The sequence below is a fragment of the Parambassis ranga genome, chromosome 24, assembly GCF_900634625.1.
Source record: "Parambassis ranga chromosome 24, fParRan2.1, whole genome shotgun sequence".
Lineage (NCBI taxonomy): Eukaryota > Metazoa > Chordata > Actinopteri > Ambassidae > Parambassis > Parambassis ranga.
The window spans coordinates 12206329-12224046 of NC_041043.1; the positions used below are offsets into that span (position 1 = coordinate 12206329).

The following is a 17718-nucleotide window of genomic DNA, read 5'->3' on the forward strand; positions in this document are numbered from 1 at the left end:
TATCCGAGTGTCGTCTTCCTCAATAAAAGCGAAGAGGGGTTTTGAGACAAATTCATTAAGAGCCTGTAAAGTGGGTGCAGTCTGTTGCTCTGTGTGTGTGTGTGTGCTCTGACAATGGACTGTCATTTCCAAGTAAGGTCCCATTATGGCACATTTAGGCCATCTGAGCCCAGTTGGATGGAGATTTATAATTAACAGCCATAATGTAATGAAGTCTAACAGTGGCCCCAGAGAGTGCTGGTCATCAGCTGCCTGTTGAGGCTGAGAGGAGCGGAGGCATCCGACTCATCGCTCCATCATACTGTGAGGAAAACACACTCATGTGTGAGTTTGTCATATATATATATATATATATATATATATATATATATATATATAATACTACTACTACTATACTCTTCATACATCCTTCATAGTATAGTATTGCATGAAATCATTGAACTTTGCTACCAATAAATATGAAATAAATTGTTAAAAATTTAATATATTCTTTAAAATTGCATCGTGCAAAGCTTGGCTTGGCTTACATAATGTAATTTTTGTATTCTCCATCCTCACTTCTTCACACTTTAGTTTCTGTATGACAAAAGAGTAAAGAGAAAATAGCATTATTTGGTGCAATTCCTTTAAAAACAACAAACCACATAGAGAACACATTTACATTAACAAATTTAATTTAAATTAACCTGACATACCAGATGGTTTGTTACACACAAGTCATACCTGGAAACTTTGCATAGCTTGAAGTCTGGCAAGGAGGAGAGGAGAGGAGAGGAGAGGAGAGGAGAGGAGAGGAGAGGAGAGGAGAGGAGAGGAGAGGAGAGGAGAGGAGAGAGGAGAGGAGATGAGAGGAGATGAAAAGATGGATGAAAAGACAAACTAAAACCCTAGTGAACCCCCTTTCGTCATTTATCTGTAATGATGTGTCAGCAGCAGTCAAATAATCTCCCTTTTTACCTGTGGTTTAAACTCACGGCGGACCGAGGGGCAGATTTTTCACCACATCAGCCGTCAGTAAGTGAGTTAGTGATCTTGAGTGATACAGCCCCGTATGTCCCTCTCCTTAAATGAGTTAGTATGTGTCTAGCGGCCGTGTCGCCCAGACACCTCGGTGATGGATGAGGCCCCGAGGAGATGGGCTGTAAAAAAGGCTGATTCTGGCACTCAAGGGTGAGATCACTTCCTCAATAAAAAAGCATTGTCCCGAATCATCACAGCAAGGTATGAATGCTGATTAGGGTATTAGACAGAGGAGAGCTCCTGTGTAAAAAAAATAAATCAGATGAGCTGAGAGTTAATGTAGGCGACTACAGAGCTGTGATGTCTGAGGCTATAGATTTAAAGACAGTGATGAATAATTGTTTAATTCTTGGAGTTTGAAGGCTTGAAGTTGGCAAATGAAGGCCAAACTTTAGGTTGTCGGTGTCCTTTAAAGAGAAAAATATTCACTCAAAACCACCAAATCATCAAGATTTCTTAATAAATTAAAGTGTGCACTGGTAATTTAAACACTTTAATTGAGGACGTCTAAAGAGTTAAATGGCACAAAGGGTTAACATGGCTATATATTTCAAATTTTTGTCTTCATATGGAGATTTTCTACAAAAATCTTTTTTTTTTAAAAGTGTCTCCCAACAAGCGTTTTAAACTTTAAACAAATGTGCTTTCTATAAATATGCAGATATTTACGTTAACTGGTAGAAAATAGATCTTTGTGTGTCATTCAGTGCCATTACATTAAAGGTTTTATTATGAATCTGCCTCTTACCTCCTGTCTGTCACTCCCACTCATTCATCCACAGACAACTGTACAGTTAGCGGTTAGAGGACGATGCAGAGGAAAGTATGTTTTCACACCTCACAGCCTTCAGCTCCCTGTACTTCTAAAAGGAAAATGTTTTTATTATTATTATTATTGCTGTTTTCGACCTCCGCAGTGCAATATTAACAGAGGTGACTGTAGATATGGGACACTGCAGCTGTACTTGCATAATGAGTTCCTTCACTGCCTCGCAACAACAGACCAGCACCTGCTGCATAGCGCCATCATGTGGCTGAACGGTGTGATGCAAGGGGTGCAATGTTATGTGAGTTTTCACAGTTTGAGGAATGAGGTCACTTTATAAGAAATGTGGAGCGCAGAGTACAACAGAGTTTTTTCTAAAACAAGGTCAAAACAGAAGGGGTCAAACTGATCACATGGCCAAAAGTAAGTGGACAGCAGATTTTGTACACTTGTCTGGACGGTTATCTTGATACTTTATGTACAAACTAGTGGAAAATGTTCATTCAATGATTGTTTTTAAGATTTTTTTTGCAATAACATCACATGTCACAAAAAAGTTCAAATAAATGGTCTTCCCAGTTTGATGGACAGACCGTGTCCACAGACTTTTGTAAGTATTTTACAACACTGCAGTTCAAACTGAATCATTTTTCAGAAAGGATGAAGGCATGAAGTCTTAGTAATTAATGTGATCTTGGTATCTGGATTAATCAGATATAGGAGCAAGTGGCAACACAAAAATGATCGGGCATCAGGAGGTCATCCATAGCTTGCACCTTCTTCCCATTGAGGACCTCTGAATGATGCTGGTCTGGATCCTTTCCTCCTGTCAGGAGCATTTAGCTTTAGATGACACTAGACTAGACCAATGACCACTCCTGTTAAAATGAAGCACTTGTCCCAAGGAACGGAGGAAGTTGGTGGAGGCAGTAAGGCCTGAGCTTTCTGCTCCTCCTGATGGATTAAAACGTCTGTAGAACATCTCATTCAGGACTGTAGACAGCAACAAAAATGTACTGAACACAATTATTGCAACTGCTTGACATGAACATGTGAATGTGGAATTGTATTAACTACTAGAACCCACTGTGTGGTAATGATTACTTTGATACACACACAGTGCACTGAAGGGGATCAGAGGGGTGATATGTTGCTACCATGCCTCTCCAGGTAAACCGAAACCTGACACTGTTACCATGGCACTGCTGAGAAAAAGCAAGGGTTGATGGGAGTTTTAGAGGCGCAGAAGAACACACACACACATGCAGTTAGTTCAGGGCTCCTAGAGCTCTGATGCTTTGTGCATTCCTTGTGCTCTCTAGGAAATGTTAGCCTCAGGGACCTGGACTGTGGGAAGACATTCTTAAAGTCTGCTCAGTGTAACATTGGAAGGTAGCGAGTCAGTAAAAGTATCTATTTGTGTGAAATATTAATGTGGTGACAGGTGTGATCCTAAACACCCGGCAGCTCTTTGCCCTTCTGATCAATGCGTCGCACAGCGAGGGGCTGCCAGCAGCACCCCCGCCACAGGCCGAACCACGGACCTCAGCATTGGTGAGTGGACACACTTCTCTCTCTCAGTGTGCAGCAACAGTGTCTATAATACCTTGGGCATACATGAGATTTGTATTACACTCACTCTACTGGAACATGATGGAAATGTTATATTCATCATGAAAACACTGTATAATCCACCCAGAGCCACAAAGCCATGGACTCCACTGAAATGTAAATGGGTAAAAGTGTAAAAGTAGCAGAGTGTGCAGTGTGTCACTATCCTCTAAGGCTAGAAAGTAGGCCATGTTTGTCTCCAGTTACACTGTTATCTCCTCCACGCCACGCATGTGATCATCTTTCTTTCTCTTACGGTTGATTTGTGACGTACGTCTATGAGATGTAAACCCTGGAAAAGTCTCAGTAAATGAGGAGGACGAGTCTCCTCTTTGTCTGCACAGTCAGATGTGCATCTGTTGTTTGTGTTTCTTTAGCACAGTACTTTCTAGATGAAGATTAAAGATTAAACCAGCAGCTACAACACATTATTCAATGATGTCATTTATGCTGACGACACTCAGTTGTATTTATGTCAGTGATTTTCATTGTTATGCTGATGACAACCAGTTTTATTTACGTGTATCTATGAAGCTATCAGGAATGGATTAATATGTGTAATAAAAGACATTTCCTGGTCAAAATTGAGTTCTTAAGAGTCATACTTGAGTCCAAAGCCATCCAGAGTAACAAAATAACCAGCTTATCTATTTCTGAGGTGTAATAACAAGAAATTCTTTGACCTCTGCAGTATTGCTAAAACAATCCTGTCTTACAGTGATGCTGAGAAACTGATCGACGCTTGCATCACTTCTAGGCTGGACAACTGTAATTCATTAGGATCATGATGTCCAAACAAAAAACTCTCGGAGACGTCTGCAGCTGATCCAAAATGTTGCAGCCAGAGAACAGACAGGAATTAGCAGGAGAGATCATATTGCTCCTGTTCTTGCTTTTCTTCATCGGCTTCCAATAAAACCCAGAATAGACTTCAAAATACTCCTCTTTATGTAAAAGGCACAAAAAGGTAGAGAGCCGCCATAGGACCATAGTGCAGATGCCACCTCTGTGTGTAAGATTCAATTTAAAACCTTCCACCCACGGTTAGTCCTAGGACCTCCAGTTACAGCTATAGATATTTCGTCAGCCATAGCTAGAACAGGCTCGACTAACCTTTAGCCATCATCTTAGCTATGTTGCCATACGCTTACGCTGTTGGGGGACCCCTGTATGATCTACTGAGCAACCCCATTAAAGGGAAGATACTATAAACAAATATACAAATCAAATCTAATTGAAGTAAATTGATGCTGCTTCTCTTTCCAGATTCACCGAGACCCACTCCTCTCGTAGGAGGTGGAGCCGAGGGCGGTGAGCGTGCAGAGGGAGGCCAGGGAAACAGGCATGTCGTGCAGGAACTGTGGTTCATCGTAGTGATGGCGGCCATCGCCCTGCTGCTGCTGGCTATTGTGTTAGGTGTCCTACTTCATAAAGTGAGAGACCTTACAGTTTTATCTTTGTTGCTTATGCAGCACTGTTCTTAAACCTGCACAAACCTTCAAATAAGATTTCTACTCTTCGATGCTTTTACTGTGGAACACTTCAGCTCTTTGTTCTCCTCCCACACCAGGCCCTGAACAAACCCCCGTTCACCAGAGAGAGACCTCCTCTGGTGGCCCTGCCCATGCAGAAGAGGAGCCCCATGGCTGTTTACCCACCAAGCAACTCCATTTTAGTGAGAGCAGTGTCGCCTTAATGTATAATGCATGTTATAAAAAACATAAACTGGGAACTGACCTGCATCTCCTTTTTTAGTTTGACACTGTCCCTGACACCACGGGCTTCTCCACCAGTGTGACACTGAAGGGCTTCACCATGAAGATGGAGGTAAATGCTCTAGATCAACAGCATGTCTTCTGTCGAATATATTTCATCTGTTGTTTTTTTCTTTCTAGGAAGTTCTGGAGGCAAAATGTGAGGCTGACAGTGAGGTCCCTGTGCAGGGCGGAGTGAGCATGCTCAGCGAGAACTCCCTAAGACGTAGCGTCAGCCAGGTGATGGATGGGAAGTCGGTGACGGAAGAAGATGACGTGTGGGACCCGAGCATTTCAGGCCATGACAGTGGGATGGTGAGAGACCCCAAAAACGTATGCTGAACCAATGAAGACAAACTATTGCTGTTATTTCAAAGCTTTGCCCTAAAACACTTTGCTGTGTCTTCTCCTGTGCAGTTCATGGATGATGAAGAGTTCCAGGACACCGTTAAAGGCTTCAGCACTGTGAGGAAGGAGCACACCATGTTCACAGACACCAACCTGTGACCGGGAACCAGGAACTTTTGGATGATTGACACTTCAAACAGCGACGCCGCTGTCTGTGGCTGTCAGGAAGAGGAGGCTATACACGACATCACTGGAGTTACTGAGGAGACAAGGAAAGAGTGAGACTGCTGTCATGGAGGACAAAAGAAACCAAAGATGAAGTCATACATTGGATCCTTTTTTTCTATATTTTTCCTCTCTTGGTAATTTTATATGATGTAACATTGCTTATTTTTACAAATATAATCAATCTCAACTTAAAAAGGTTTTCTCATGTGATACTGTTTTTGTAAGCACTCTGAAGTGAGCTTCCCTTCTGTACACACTACAAATGTCATGGAGATATATGGCATAATGTGCCTTTTTTAGTATCCATGAACAGAAAAAAAACACACACACACATGCACATAGGTCTTCAAAATGTGAGCAAGATGCACTACACTCACATATTTATTTTTTTATTTGAAATGCAACATGGGCACAAAAACACTTGTACCATTACAGTCAATAATATGGTTACAAAACAAACATTTACAGAATAAATTAATGTACTGCAGTACCACATGAGACAGTAAACATAAAACCCCAAACTGAGGGGATTATATTGCATTAAAAACAAAAATGAGTTTGTTAAATGTACAAAGATTTTTCATTTACAAAGGCAGCCTCTTGCTTTTTGTTGCTTGTTGCACGTGTACAAATATAAATCTCTAAATCGTAGTTACACTGATATGTCTGCTGAGAAGACCAGACCAGACCAGACCAGGGCTTCTGGCCTGAGAGGAGCTCCTTCACTCATTTCATTTTAAAACAATAACAACCGCTGTTGTGATATATGGACACAGTCAGTGTCACTGAAGCATTTAATTTACCAGATTATGATAAACTGTGGGATTAATAGTTCACATCAGACTTTAAGCCTTCACTGAAACATGTACTCGTCCCTTTAGTGTAATCTAATTCATCATTATAAATGTGTTAGCAGCAGTAAAGTGCTGCATAACTATTCGAATATAGCACAACAAGCTTCTTCCTGTATAAAACTATAAATGAACCCCTCACACTTCAGCAACGCTTTGTGCAATCCACCCCAACAGACATCATCTTTGTCACCTCTTTTTATTCCTGGAGCCATAATTTACATTTTTAAAAGTTCATTCCTTTCCTCCTCACCTCCTCTGACTGCTGTGCTATCATAATGCGACTGCTACACACACATCCTACAAATATTACAGAGCTAGATTATGTTTCGGCACACCCTAATATAATCAATAACTTCAAATGCTATCTGGGTTTAATTCACTTAGCTACCATGCTGGAGGAAGGTCTGCAAGTCTAGCTTGTGGAAACAAAGACTCAGGAATGTCAGTCCCTTTCTGGAGATTACGTTTTAAACGGCTAACACTGATGATCGTACCTGAGAGCTAACCCTGATCTGTGTGGTGCACCTGTAGCAGCTGGTGATCTGAATGTTAGCGTACCAACGGGCTTAGAGTGCTGGACTGGTAGTGACAGACAGAAAGGGGGCGCTCCAGTGAGTTAGTATTGCACTTTCTGCATGAGTTGCAAGAGATGCTTGCAGATATCCTGAGTTTTAGTTCTAGTATAGATCCTACAATTCCCATGATGCAACACAAGTTTCTGCTCTATAATGATTTAGTTTGCCTTGTTATCAATGACGGATAGCATTGCACAGCTGTATGTGTATGCTCAAATCTGATTAGTGACATAACCAACAATATATAAACAATGCATTTCTCCAGATTTCACTAAAGCTGATGCACAGAGCAGCCATCTTGTATTTTGAGATTGATAGTGGATAGTGAGCTACAATTTGTGAGGAACCTCAAAAGCCACCCACTCACTCCTCACTCACTATATGGGGAGTTTGTTGTAGGGAACTATATAGTGGGCTCATCGTCGCTTGTGCATTATTTTTCATGGTGCATTGTAGGACACATATACACTATATAGGGTGCTTTATAGTGAGTAGGGGTGATTTTTGGACCCAGCCCTAGTGTCAAAGCCAGTGATGTAACCTTGATGACATCAATAGGTGTATTATATCAGCTTTAATAAAGTCCCTCCAAAGCCACAGAAGACGATGCACAAACTAAAATATATGTAAAAATCAGTGGAGCGCCCCTTAAAGGTTAGTTTGAACTCACAATGGGGTGACGTGGGGAAGGTTTTCTTCACCCCAAGTTGAAGTTTAACCAAATCAGAAGTGATGTACATCCACCACAAGACCAGACCACTGAGTAAAGGGCTACCACGAGAATACTCTAACAGATTACAGACAGATACATCCAACAATTTAGGATTCGACTACACATTAATCAACCCTGTCACTATCTAGCTAACAACTGATTATTCTTCTTCTTATTAAAATCTGCATGAAATGGCAACTCATGAGGAATTGATAAAGTTGTTGAGGGGGTCACTATTTGCGGGTTCAGTGTTCATTAGACAGCATTTACAAAATGGATCCTAATCTCACTAAAAACACACCCTTATCCAAAAATATGCTCTATGTGTTTGATCATCCAGCGTTTACTTTCTTAAGTCATGTCATGTTTTCTTCCCTTTTTGTTCAAAAAGTAAAAAGATTCCGAAAACTGTGCAATATGTCTCGTATCATATACAAAATATATCATTTTAACATTCAGCTAACAGCTAATAGAGAGCAAAAAACCGACATGCGACAAGAGAATGTCCTACAATTGTGGATTTCAAAATTAAAGGGGTTTGCTCTTCGATCCTTAGCAAGCAGAGTTTTTACACCTTAAGACGTCATGAGCAATCAACAAATGTCATCATTGCAAAGGTTTCTTTCTGCTTGGCATTACATGGAAGCAAACGCATGACAAAAACTGCACAGTTCAGACTGCATTTCCCTTTACACGGGCCTGCTGACGCTGCCCGCTAAGATAATACAAACACCAAGTTATTTCCCTGACTCTTCATTGTCCAAGAGCTGCTGGCAAATCAGGAAGTGAGGTGTTCAGGGTAACACTGATTACAGACATCCATACACAAGTTGTCATGCAGTCCGGATTTTTTAAAAAATTAAAAAAAAAAATTACAAATTAAAAGATCTATACATGCCTAGGAGTTATATCTAGAGTTAAAATCATCGTCAACAGAGTAAAAAAATTAGCACAAGGAAAAAAAAAATTGGATTTTAACACATTATGTGGATTTTTTCCCCTCAAAATTACCAGAACCCTCTTCTGATGGTCCATCAGATGGCTCTGGAAAGTCTCCATCTTTGACTTTTACGTGGGACAAAGAACTGTGAAGAGAAAAGTGCAGATTGGGTGTTGATAACTTCTGCATCGATGCTCAATGTGGCACAATGAAAGAGCGCTGTACGTACAATGGAAGAGCAGCTAGCTACTACAGAGAGAAATGTGTGGTGAGAGAGAGGAGGAAACGGTAATTACAGGTGAGAAGAAGCAAACAGCTGGTACTACAAGCTAGCAGTGTGTTTCAGGGAGGGGGGGAAAGGTGTAGTGTAGCCACAAAGCACTACACGCAGTACAACAGAGGCTACAGCAGAGAGTGAGTGAGGAAAAGCTGCTGTTGCTGCTGCAGGGTAAAGGTAATGTTACTATGCAGAGAGACAGAGAAAGGTAAATATCCTGGGTTAACCTCACAAACCTCAGTATCCACTGCTCTCATACCAGAGCTACCCAAAGGACAGCGCAGCACAAATGAGAGACAAGGAAGGTACAGGTCAACAGTCGACAGTGAAGGTTGGCAAGAAAAGCATTGTTCACTTTTATTTTTTTTATATATATTACGGTAATGTTCACACTGCTGTTTGCTTTTCTTTACTGCCAGTTTCCCTGAAAACAGAAGTGCATGCCATGCTTCCTCTTTCATGCAACAGAGAGGGAGGAAGTGGAACAGACACGATCAAACATTCAAGATATTTTAGCTTAATTTGACTGCAGTTGAGGACAACATATGGGTAGTCCTCACAGGTCCACCCAAAACGTAAGAACTTAGAACCAAACTGAGTCTAGTTTGGTTCAGATTTCTGGGTCTCTGTGAGACCTCTATCAGAGGGTCAGATGTAACTGAAAGGTCTATGAAAGTGTTTTACCTTTGAGGATGTAGTCTGTTAGGAGGGCTGGTACCTTCTCGCTGTCATCCCTCATGGCATGGAGGACTGGAAGTTAGGAACAATGTGGACATTAAGAAAAAAAACAAAACAAAAGCTCAAACCTGTTTGAGTGTCTTTGTGAGATTCACTCACTCTTTGTGAGGATCTGGAGGTCTTCTACAGGTGGTGAGCCAGCTTTCTTCTCATAAGGGATTACTGTGGTCAGATACTGGAAAAGAAAAAGAAATTACTCTTTGATTCCACAGTCTCGTAATTTCACAATAAAATGAGGAGAACATATGAATACATGGTAATTAATGGGATGTTTGTATGCAACAGATGGTTCGTCTCAACCAAACACACTCTGTCAGTGTTTACTGATGTGAAATAAAAAGTAATTAAGCAACAGAATAATATGAAATTGGACAAAATAACATTATGGAAAGTGATAGATCAATTGGTTGAAAAGAATTTGTTCAATAAATGGACAAAAAAAAAGAAAGAAGTGAAAGGATTATTTAAAAAAAAAACAAAAAACTGAACACCGGTGGTGGTAGCTGTAAAAAAAGGAAGCGAACATGCCAGTGAGAACAAAGAAAAAGCACAGAAATGTATCTCCAGTGCAAAGAAAGAGCAGGGGCACCTGTTTGTCCCCGCCTGTGTTGCCAAAAGTTTGACGGAGGCCATTCTGAATGACAGTGGAGAGTCCCTCCAGAGTGAGGAGCTACAAGGAGTGAGAGGAAGGAGGAAGAAAAGAGAAGATTTCTATATCAAGGGAAAGGAGGAAAAGAGGTAAAAACCCTTTGGTGTTTGTATGAAAGTGAGTCTCCCCATGCAACTCTCCCTTTAATCTGAAAACGTGTGAGGCTGTGCCACTCTTTATTATCATAATCATGCATGCAGGGTGTTTTTTTTTCTTCCTTTGTCTTTATGCCTCCAGCACCATTATCACCATATGACTCACCGTGCCGGGTATATGCGTGCTGGCGGTCCTCTGGCCGTTTGGCCCCGTCGTAGTCGTACTTCGGATTTTCTTCTTCTTCCTCAGCAGCTCGCGGTGCTCCTTCTGTCTGTTCTGCACATCGATCAGCAGCGAGATGAAGCTGTTCTTCACCTGCGTGTGCACACACAGACGAATGTTGCTTTGTAGAATTACGCTACAGTTCAGATATTGATGTTTAGATACACTCAAAGAGACAATGTGGCTGCAGTGTGACACTGAAGCAAATTACACTGTAAAAAAAAAAGAAAGAAGAAGAAAAGCTGGCAGCGATTCACTGACCTCTCACCTCACTCTGCAGAACACTGTGGGCACTGCAGTCTATTCTTATCATACAAGTGATGTGTTAATGATGTGATTTTGCCTGTATGTCACATTACTGCAGCAAGCCTAAAATAGGACAAAGGCAGCTAACACATGCTAAAATGAGTCATTTTAATGCTCTTTTTAAATAAAAAGCTACTCATGCCCCGCTCTGCATGTTCCGCCCACATTTGACATGTCATTTTTGTTCTATTTTAAACCCAAGTGACATTGTTGTGCTGTCTTGTGGTAACGTCAAAGTCTCTACCTCTTTTTCATAGTCTAGTTCATCTCGCAGTGCCAGAGCCTGGATCAGCTCTTCACTGTAGCGTCGAATGGCCGCCTCCACTTCCTCCAGAGTCTCAGTCAGCTCTGACACAGACAGCTGACGCAGCCCTGAGGATGACATGCAGATATGTGAGGAAGGAGATGTGTGAGAGCACAGTTTACTTTATGATCATAAGTTTATTTAGAGAACATCTTAAAAATAATTCTCTCTCTCTCTTTCTCCAGCGTAGAGTAAACATCATGGATACACACTGTGAATGCATCTAATATGTACAAACGCACGACATGTTACAATAATGTGTGCAAATGCTTGACACTAAACTTACAACCTTAAGGCAAGCTGGGTACAAACAAACACCATCATGCATTATTATAAGTTGTGCTCAGATATATGCAGCTGATTATGCAACGTTTTGGGGCGGCACATTTGCCGTCTGTCTGAATGTGTTACGCATTATGTAAGCATGTTATCACGTGTGTGCTGTAGTGGACAGCGCAACATCTTTTTTTTTTTTTTTTTAATATAATTTCATTCAGTCATTTACATAACTGTGAAGTGGCAGCAGATGTCCACAATATCATTGTTTTGTCTCCCCCTTACGTATCTCCGCATTCACTGTGGTACTCACGGTCTTCGTAGCTGGTGTTTGAGCTGGAGCGCTTCAACACATGGAGGTCCTGAGAGAGCATGGACAGGTCGGACTGGGAGGGGCTCTCATCATCGTCTGGGTCTGGAGACTCCTGCATTATTTCCTCGATCTCCTCTATCACCTGAGCGATAGCACAACAAAAACACACACACACACACGCTCAGTTTTACACACAGTGTTTTTATGTATAATATGAAAGGTAGGGTAGGAGATTTTAAAAAACGCAATGAGAGTCAGCCAGATTTCCAAAGTAAACACACGCCCCTTTCTCTCTGAGCTCACCCCGAAGCCACGCCTCCCAATCACATGGACGCGCATTACTTGAAGGCGAGCTGCGGTCTGTGACTTCGGCCATCATGCACGTACCTCTCTGTTGCACGCAGAGCAGGAAGAGAGTGACAACCAGCCAATACTCCGTGCAGGGTCCACCCGGAGGATTGGCTGATGTTTTTAGTGTTTTATAGCTTCCACAGATGATTAATATTCTTCGTTTTAATGCGAAACTACAATCCGATAGCAACCAATTAGTTTGGCAAAGAGAAGTTACACTAATTTAACAAAAAGTGCTCCTACCCTACCTTTAATACCTAGCTGTTGGCAAAGTACTAAAGCTGGAGCACAAAGGCTGAGTTTGAGTCTGACCTTTATTACAGCTAGTGTGTGTGTGTGTGTGTGTGTGTGTGTCAAATAAAGGGAACAATAAAGTAAATATTCGTGAATGTTTTGGTTGTGCTTAGTTCAGTCTGTTTATCAATGGCAACTAATGGCTTCACATAAAAAACCAACCCCAACCAGAACTTATTAGCATTTAGGTGTTTGGCCTCAATAACAGCTGCCAAGTGGCAGCACTGCTGACGCCGTGCATGTGTGTGATTGGTTTACCTGCTCAGCAGTGAAGAGTGGCTCATCATTGATGCAGGACACAATGATTGAGTGCATGTCCATCTGTTCCCTCAGCTCCTCGTCGTCCGACAGATCCAAAGACTGGTTATTCAACTTCTGTCAGAAGAGAGATTGAGAGACGACAAACAGGTGGTTGGCCAGATTGAAGGCAGAGGTCCAAACTGCTTAAATTGGTGTCTTAGCATTTTGTCTCCATTTCTATGTAGACTCTGTATGTGTATTTACGTGTCTCTGAGGTACCTCATGCTCAGCGAGGTTGAGGATAGGCAGGTGTAGGGAGCGAGTATGCGATGTCTTCCAGTCCACGGGCATCACGTTGCCATAGTTATCCGTCAGAGCGTTCCACACCCTGTGAAAGAAAGCACCCAGGACTTATTAGTATTCGGCAACACAGAAGAAAATGTGAGAAGCTCTTTTCGTTTCCTTCTCTTTAAACTGTGACACAGCATTACATGAGTCCTGCTCTTGCACTGCAGCTACTCTCTAATCAGACATGTCATTTCCCCAGAGGGTCAGTGCTGAGAAACGTGATGCTTACACTGTGTGGTTAAGCCTTAAATGTGCAGGTTATTTCTATAAACTTGAGTGCATGGATGTTTTTTAAGTTGGCTGATGATATCAACAGATTTTTAGAGAGTGTCGTCATTATACCAACAGAGTGTTTACAGTGCTCTGCAGCGTGCAAATTGGCAGAGGAGGTATCAGAGCAGAACAGATGGCAGCGTGGATTCTGTTGAACATAACGTTCTGTGAACTTCATCTTTGAAAAACATATTTGTTAACAGATTCAAAGGCTCTGTGCACATGAATTCGGGATTTGCTGACTATTTTGAATTTAGGAAATATTACGGCGAAACCCCTTTCATGTGTTTCTCCGGGCATTTTGCATGTTTATCAAACACTATGACAGAAAATCGAGTCTGTTCAGAATGTTAAACTCCAGCGCACATGCAAGTCACTGTTTGTTCCTCGTGGCTCTGACTGTGCGCGCAGAGAGAGGAAGGATGCTGTGAACCCATGTGTCAGAGCGACTCTGCGTTGTCATGCCCTCACACACACACACAAATGTTTATGTAACATGTGTGTTCCTCCCTGAAGTGCTCATGCACAGCTTGGGGGGCGGGGGGGACTGTTGAGTTGTTCTAAATAGGGCAAAGGCTGGCAGGAAAAACTTTTTCTGCTTCGAGCATTGATGCTGTCTCATGCACGTGACCTCGTGCCAACACCATTAGTTTCAGTTTCAGTGAATTTGCATGTAAAAACAGGCTGGATCAGGCTGCAAACCGGTGCCAATTTGTGTAGAATACCTGCTGGGATGTATTTATGCAGACTTAGATTTAGTAAACAGTTTGCTGTGTCTGCGACCATACACACACACACACACATTTCCTACTTGTCATTCTGTGGTTCAGCTCAGTCACAGTATTACTGGGGAACTTGTTAAGCATCTAGGCACGTCCTGCAAAAGTGCAGTCGTCCAGAAAAGACTCTTAGCGAGCTTGGCGCTGCTCATTGGGCTTCACCAGGCTGTTGGCCAATTAGTCCATTGCCTTATTCCTCTTCTTCCTTTACCCTCACCATCCATAAATGTTTATTTCCAGCATTCATATATTCCCCCTATCCATTAACTGAAGCAGACCTCTCATGTGGAACACAATGTCCAAGTAAAAACTTGATTTTCCACAGCTAACTGGGTTGTGTTCAAGTCCACTCAAGAGTCCTCTCCATAATCAGATCCAAGTGACCAGCTGACATCTGTGATGTAATCTGCAGAATATTATGTTCCATGTTAAAGGGACACTGCCAATTAAGAGACAGGCTTTGTTTGAGTCACTGATTTAACTACAAATTGGACTTTTTTGGACCCTTGCTGTAGACATCATGGCCTGATTTCAGGCTTTTGCGGCTACTTCAGAAGTAAAAAAACAGGGTAATGTAGAAGGAAGAGGCCACCACACCTCATTGGTGACTCATGCACCGTCAGCCTGCAAGCAAAATGTACTTTTTATCTGCTAATTTCTTTTGGGTAAAGTTGGGTAAAGCATTTCAATGTACTGTGTTGCTTTTTCTATACAGCAAATTAACAAAAAGAGAGCAGCCAGTATGTATTACTAATGAAATGACAAATGCAGAATATGACTGTATATAGTTTAGTCTATTATTAGCTCCAAAAAACACAACATAATCTCCTCTGTTTACAGCCGATACATGTTGGGATGAAATGTAATGCTACCACCAGTCACGGTTGTTGTGGCCTGTGTTGTGTAGAAACAGAGCATGCTGTTAAATAGGATAGATATGACCTAGTCATAGTATAAATTGAGAGTCAGTGTTCTGCTATTGGGCTATATACCTATAGTACATAGGTATATGTGGCTACTTTGACACATGTTAATGTGTCAAACACAAATCTATCGTGCAGTTTTATAATAAAATATGCATACTCTTTATTTAGTCTGGTAAACGTGTTCCTTTGGGTGTCTAAAGCGTGCACACATGTGATAACGGTGCCATAATGTTGCATTGTGAGATGCAAAAGGCATCAATAAGAGGGTGATTCATACAGCCCTGTACTTAGAGTGACATTTACACTCACTGTGGGATTGGTGTGACAAGCTGCTCTGTGAAGTAAATGGCATGTTGTCATATGAATGTGTGGTTGTTGACATTTGTGTGTGCCTATGAGACACAACAACAGCCGAGGACCTCCGGCTGAGATAACAAGGGTAAGAACAGATGCTGAGTGCAACCTCTAATGATGGCATGTATGAAAGATGACATGCTGAGCCTGTCAGCAGTAGGAGGAACAACAAAAGTCCCAAAAGACATCTTCAAAAGTCAAAACTGTTACGTTTCATGTGATCAGGGCATTTTATATACAGAGCAAAGGGCATCTGTGCATTCACTTACTAGCAAGCTATATTTCAAGGAGCTAAATAGCCAACACAAACCAATCTATATCTAGCATATAATCAAGACGTGGTAACGTGGCATATCCCTCCCGACCTCTCTCTCTCATACACACACTCACTCACACACACAAACACACACACTGGATAAGAAAGTAGATGTTAACAAACTGCACTACAACGTTGTTATTGTTCCAGTTCGGTGTGTCAGCTTGAGCTAAAGAGTTTACATTTGCCGAATAACTAAGAGAGTGTATTAAACATACCCCCCTGTTGACACACACCGCTTGCTAAACTTTGCACAACACTGATTGCAGCTAGCTAAACTAAGACTCCCACAGTGGGCAGCATCAGTGAGGTTAGCCGGGAGAGGCTAACGTAGCTAGCTAACGAAGAGATTAAAAGTTAGCTTTAAATCAAACATGCGTAAAATGCACACTCACTCGTCATCTTTCAGGTAATTGTCCTCCGTGATAGGTTTAATCGGAGCTATGTTTTCCGTCGTAGTGTTGTAGTTTCGGAAACACACTGTCAGCTTCTCATCAAAGTCATGGACGAGGTCCTCCATCGACTTGAAGCTGCAGATCTCCCCGGAGAAACTGTTGTCCAGGTCGGAGAAATCGTCTAGGCCCGTCGGATCGGCCACGTTAGAGTTAAGCTGGTCCAGCTGCTCCGCTGACTCCGAGGACGGCTTAAATTCATTAAAGTCCTGCCAGTCCTCATCGAAGTGGGCTAACGGCGCCGCCATGACTGCCGCTGAACCTCGGTTGACAGGCTGTTGGATCCCCCTCGATGGTGCTCTGTTTTCGGCTTTGAGGCACGACGAGACGCTGAGAGTTGGAGAGACAGAGAGAGAGAGCGAGGAAGGGAGAGAGAGAGAGAGATGGAGTGGGCGGTGCTACGTGACGTCACCACGCACGCTCCTCCCGTTTCAAATGGAAAACAAACCAAAACATCAGAGTTCCCTATATAAAATGTTACAAGAATATAAACTTGAATAATATTTACTTTATGTGAGGTAAATCTTCATTGTCTCTTATCAATAACATCAAAATGCTTCCATAATTCAGGCCTTTTTTAAAAAATATTTTTTGCCATCAGGTTGCATGAATTTATGAATTATTGAAACCACATATTATATGCAATTATTGTTCTGAGTGATTTGAGGAAGCAAGACTTTGCTGTGGTAAACGTTTTATTGTTGATGTAGTTGACCCATTTTATTTCTAGCTATGACTAAAACACACCACCAGGTGGCACAATAACTCTGATGTTACAGATCTTTGAAAACCCACAGGCCAAAAATGCTAAAACTTACCCCATCTTGCTTTATATAATAAAAGGTCACTCTGCAATGAGTACTTTTTATAAAAAAAAACAAATTCTTATGTTTTTATTATCTCAAAGTTGTTGTCTGTGACAAATAAGGAATAGCCAGTTCTGCTGTCTGCAAAGCAACAACCATGTTAATACAGGCTACATTGTCTTTATATATATATATATATATATATATATAGAGAGAGAGAGAGAGAGCATACTTACCTGCACCCTCTGCATATGCAGCTTTATTCTGAAATGTATGGCCAACAACAAGGCTTTTATTAAAATAACTTGACTTTATTGGCAATTGTACTTTTTATTACTCCTAATGTTGGCATCAAAAATGGCCTCCTCCCAGGTGAATTTGGCCCTAGACATTGCTTTCAAGACATTTAGAAATAAGTCACTGATTACAAAGCAGAATTCTGACAAAATATTCAACCCAACGTGTTTCCACCTTCACACATGCTTTACCAAGCCAGTGACTGAGCGTTTGAACTGGTGCGGGTTTTGTTGCTGAGTATCTGATGGATGTCCAAAACTCCTGTGGGCCTTTTTTTTTGTTTGTTGTTGTTG

General features: G+C 41.6%; 1 protein-coding gene across 6 annotated transcripts; it reads right to left on the reverse strand.

Annotated features, from left to right (window-relative positions):
* Positions 1-5311: 5311 nt before the first annotated feature.
* fez2b (fasciculation and elongation protein zeta 2b) lies at positions 5312-16676 on the reverse strand. Of its 6 annotated transcripts, XM_028397705.1 has the most exons (11): positions 16266-16676; positions 13139-13262; positions 12893-13009; positions 11990-12131; positions 11341-11468; positions 10734-10883; positions 10413-10493; positions 9923-9998; positions 9770-9835; positions 9322-9349; positions 6078-8953 (listed from the first exon to the last, which is right to left on the reverse strand). In XM_028397705.1, the coding sequence occupies exons 1-10, from the start codon at positions 16568-16570 to the stop codon at positions 9339-9341; spliced, it is 1200 nt and encodes a 399-aa protein (XP_028253506.1). In that variant the 5' UTR covers positions 16571-16676; the 3' UTR covers positions 6078-8953; positions 9322-9338. The 6 variants fall into 6 exon arrangements, with proteins under 6 accessions (XP_028253502.1, XP_028253503.1, XP_028253507.1 ...); XM_028397701.1 differs by lacking the exons at positions 6078-8953; positions 9322-9349 and adding an exon at positions 5312-5758; XM_028397702.1 differs by lacking the exons at positions 6078-8953; positions 9322-9349 and adding an exon at positions 5314-5758 and having other exon boundaries at positions 13154-13262.
* Between the last annotated feature and the right edge of the window lie 1042 nt (positions 16677-17718).

What these genes read in the sequence shown, in the direction of transcription:
- fez2b (XM_028397701.1), bottom strand. Translation starts at nt 16,570, where the DNA reads ATGGCGGCGCCGTTAGCCCACTTCGATGAGGACTGGCAGGACTTTAAT. An exon ending in AATTACCTGAAAGATGACGA is followed by an intron (nt 13,263 to 16,265) that starts GTGAGTGTGCAT and finishes TTTCTTTCACAG; the next exon opens with GGTGTGGAACGCTCTGACGG. An exon ending in ACACAGGCGGGGACAAACAG is followed by an intron (nt 9,999 to 10,412) that starts GTGCCCCTGCTC and finishes TTTCTTTTCCAG; the next exon opens with TATCTGACCACAGTAATCCC.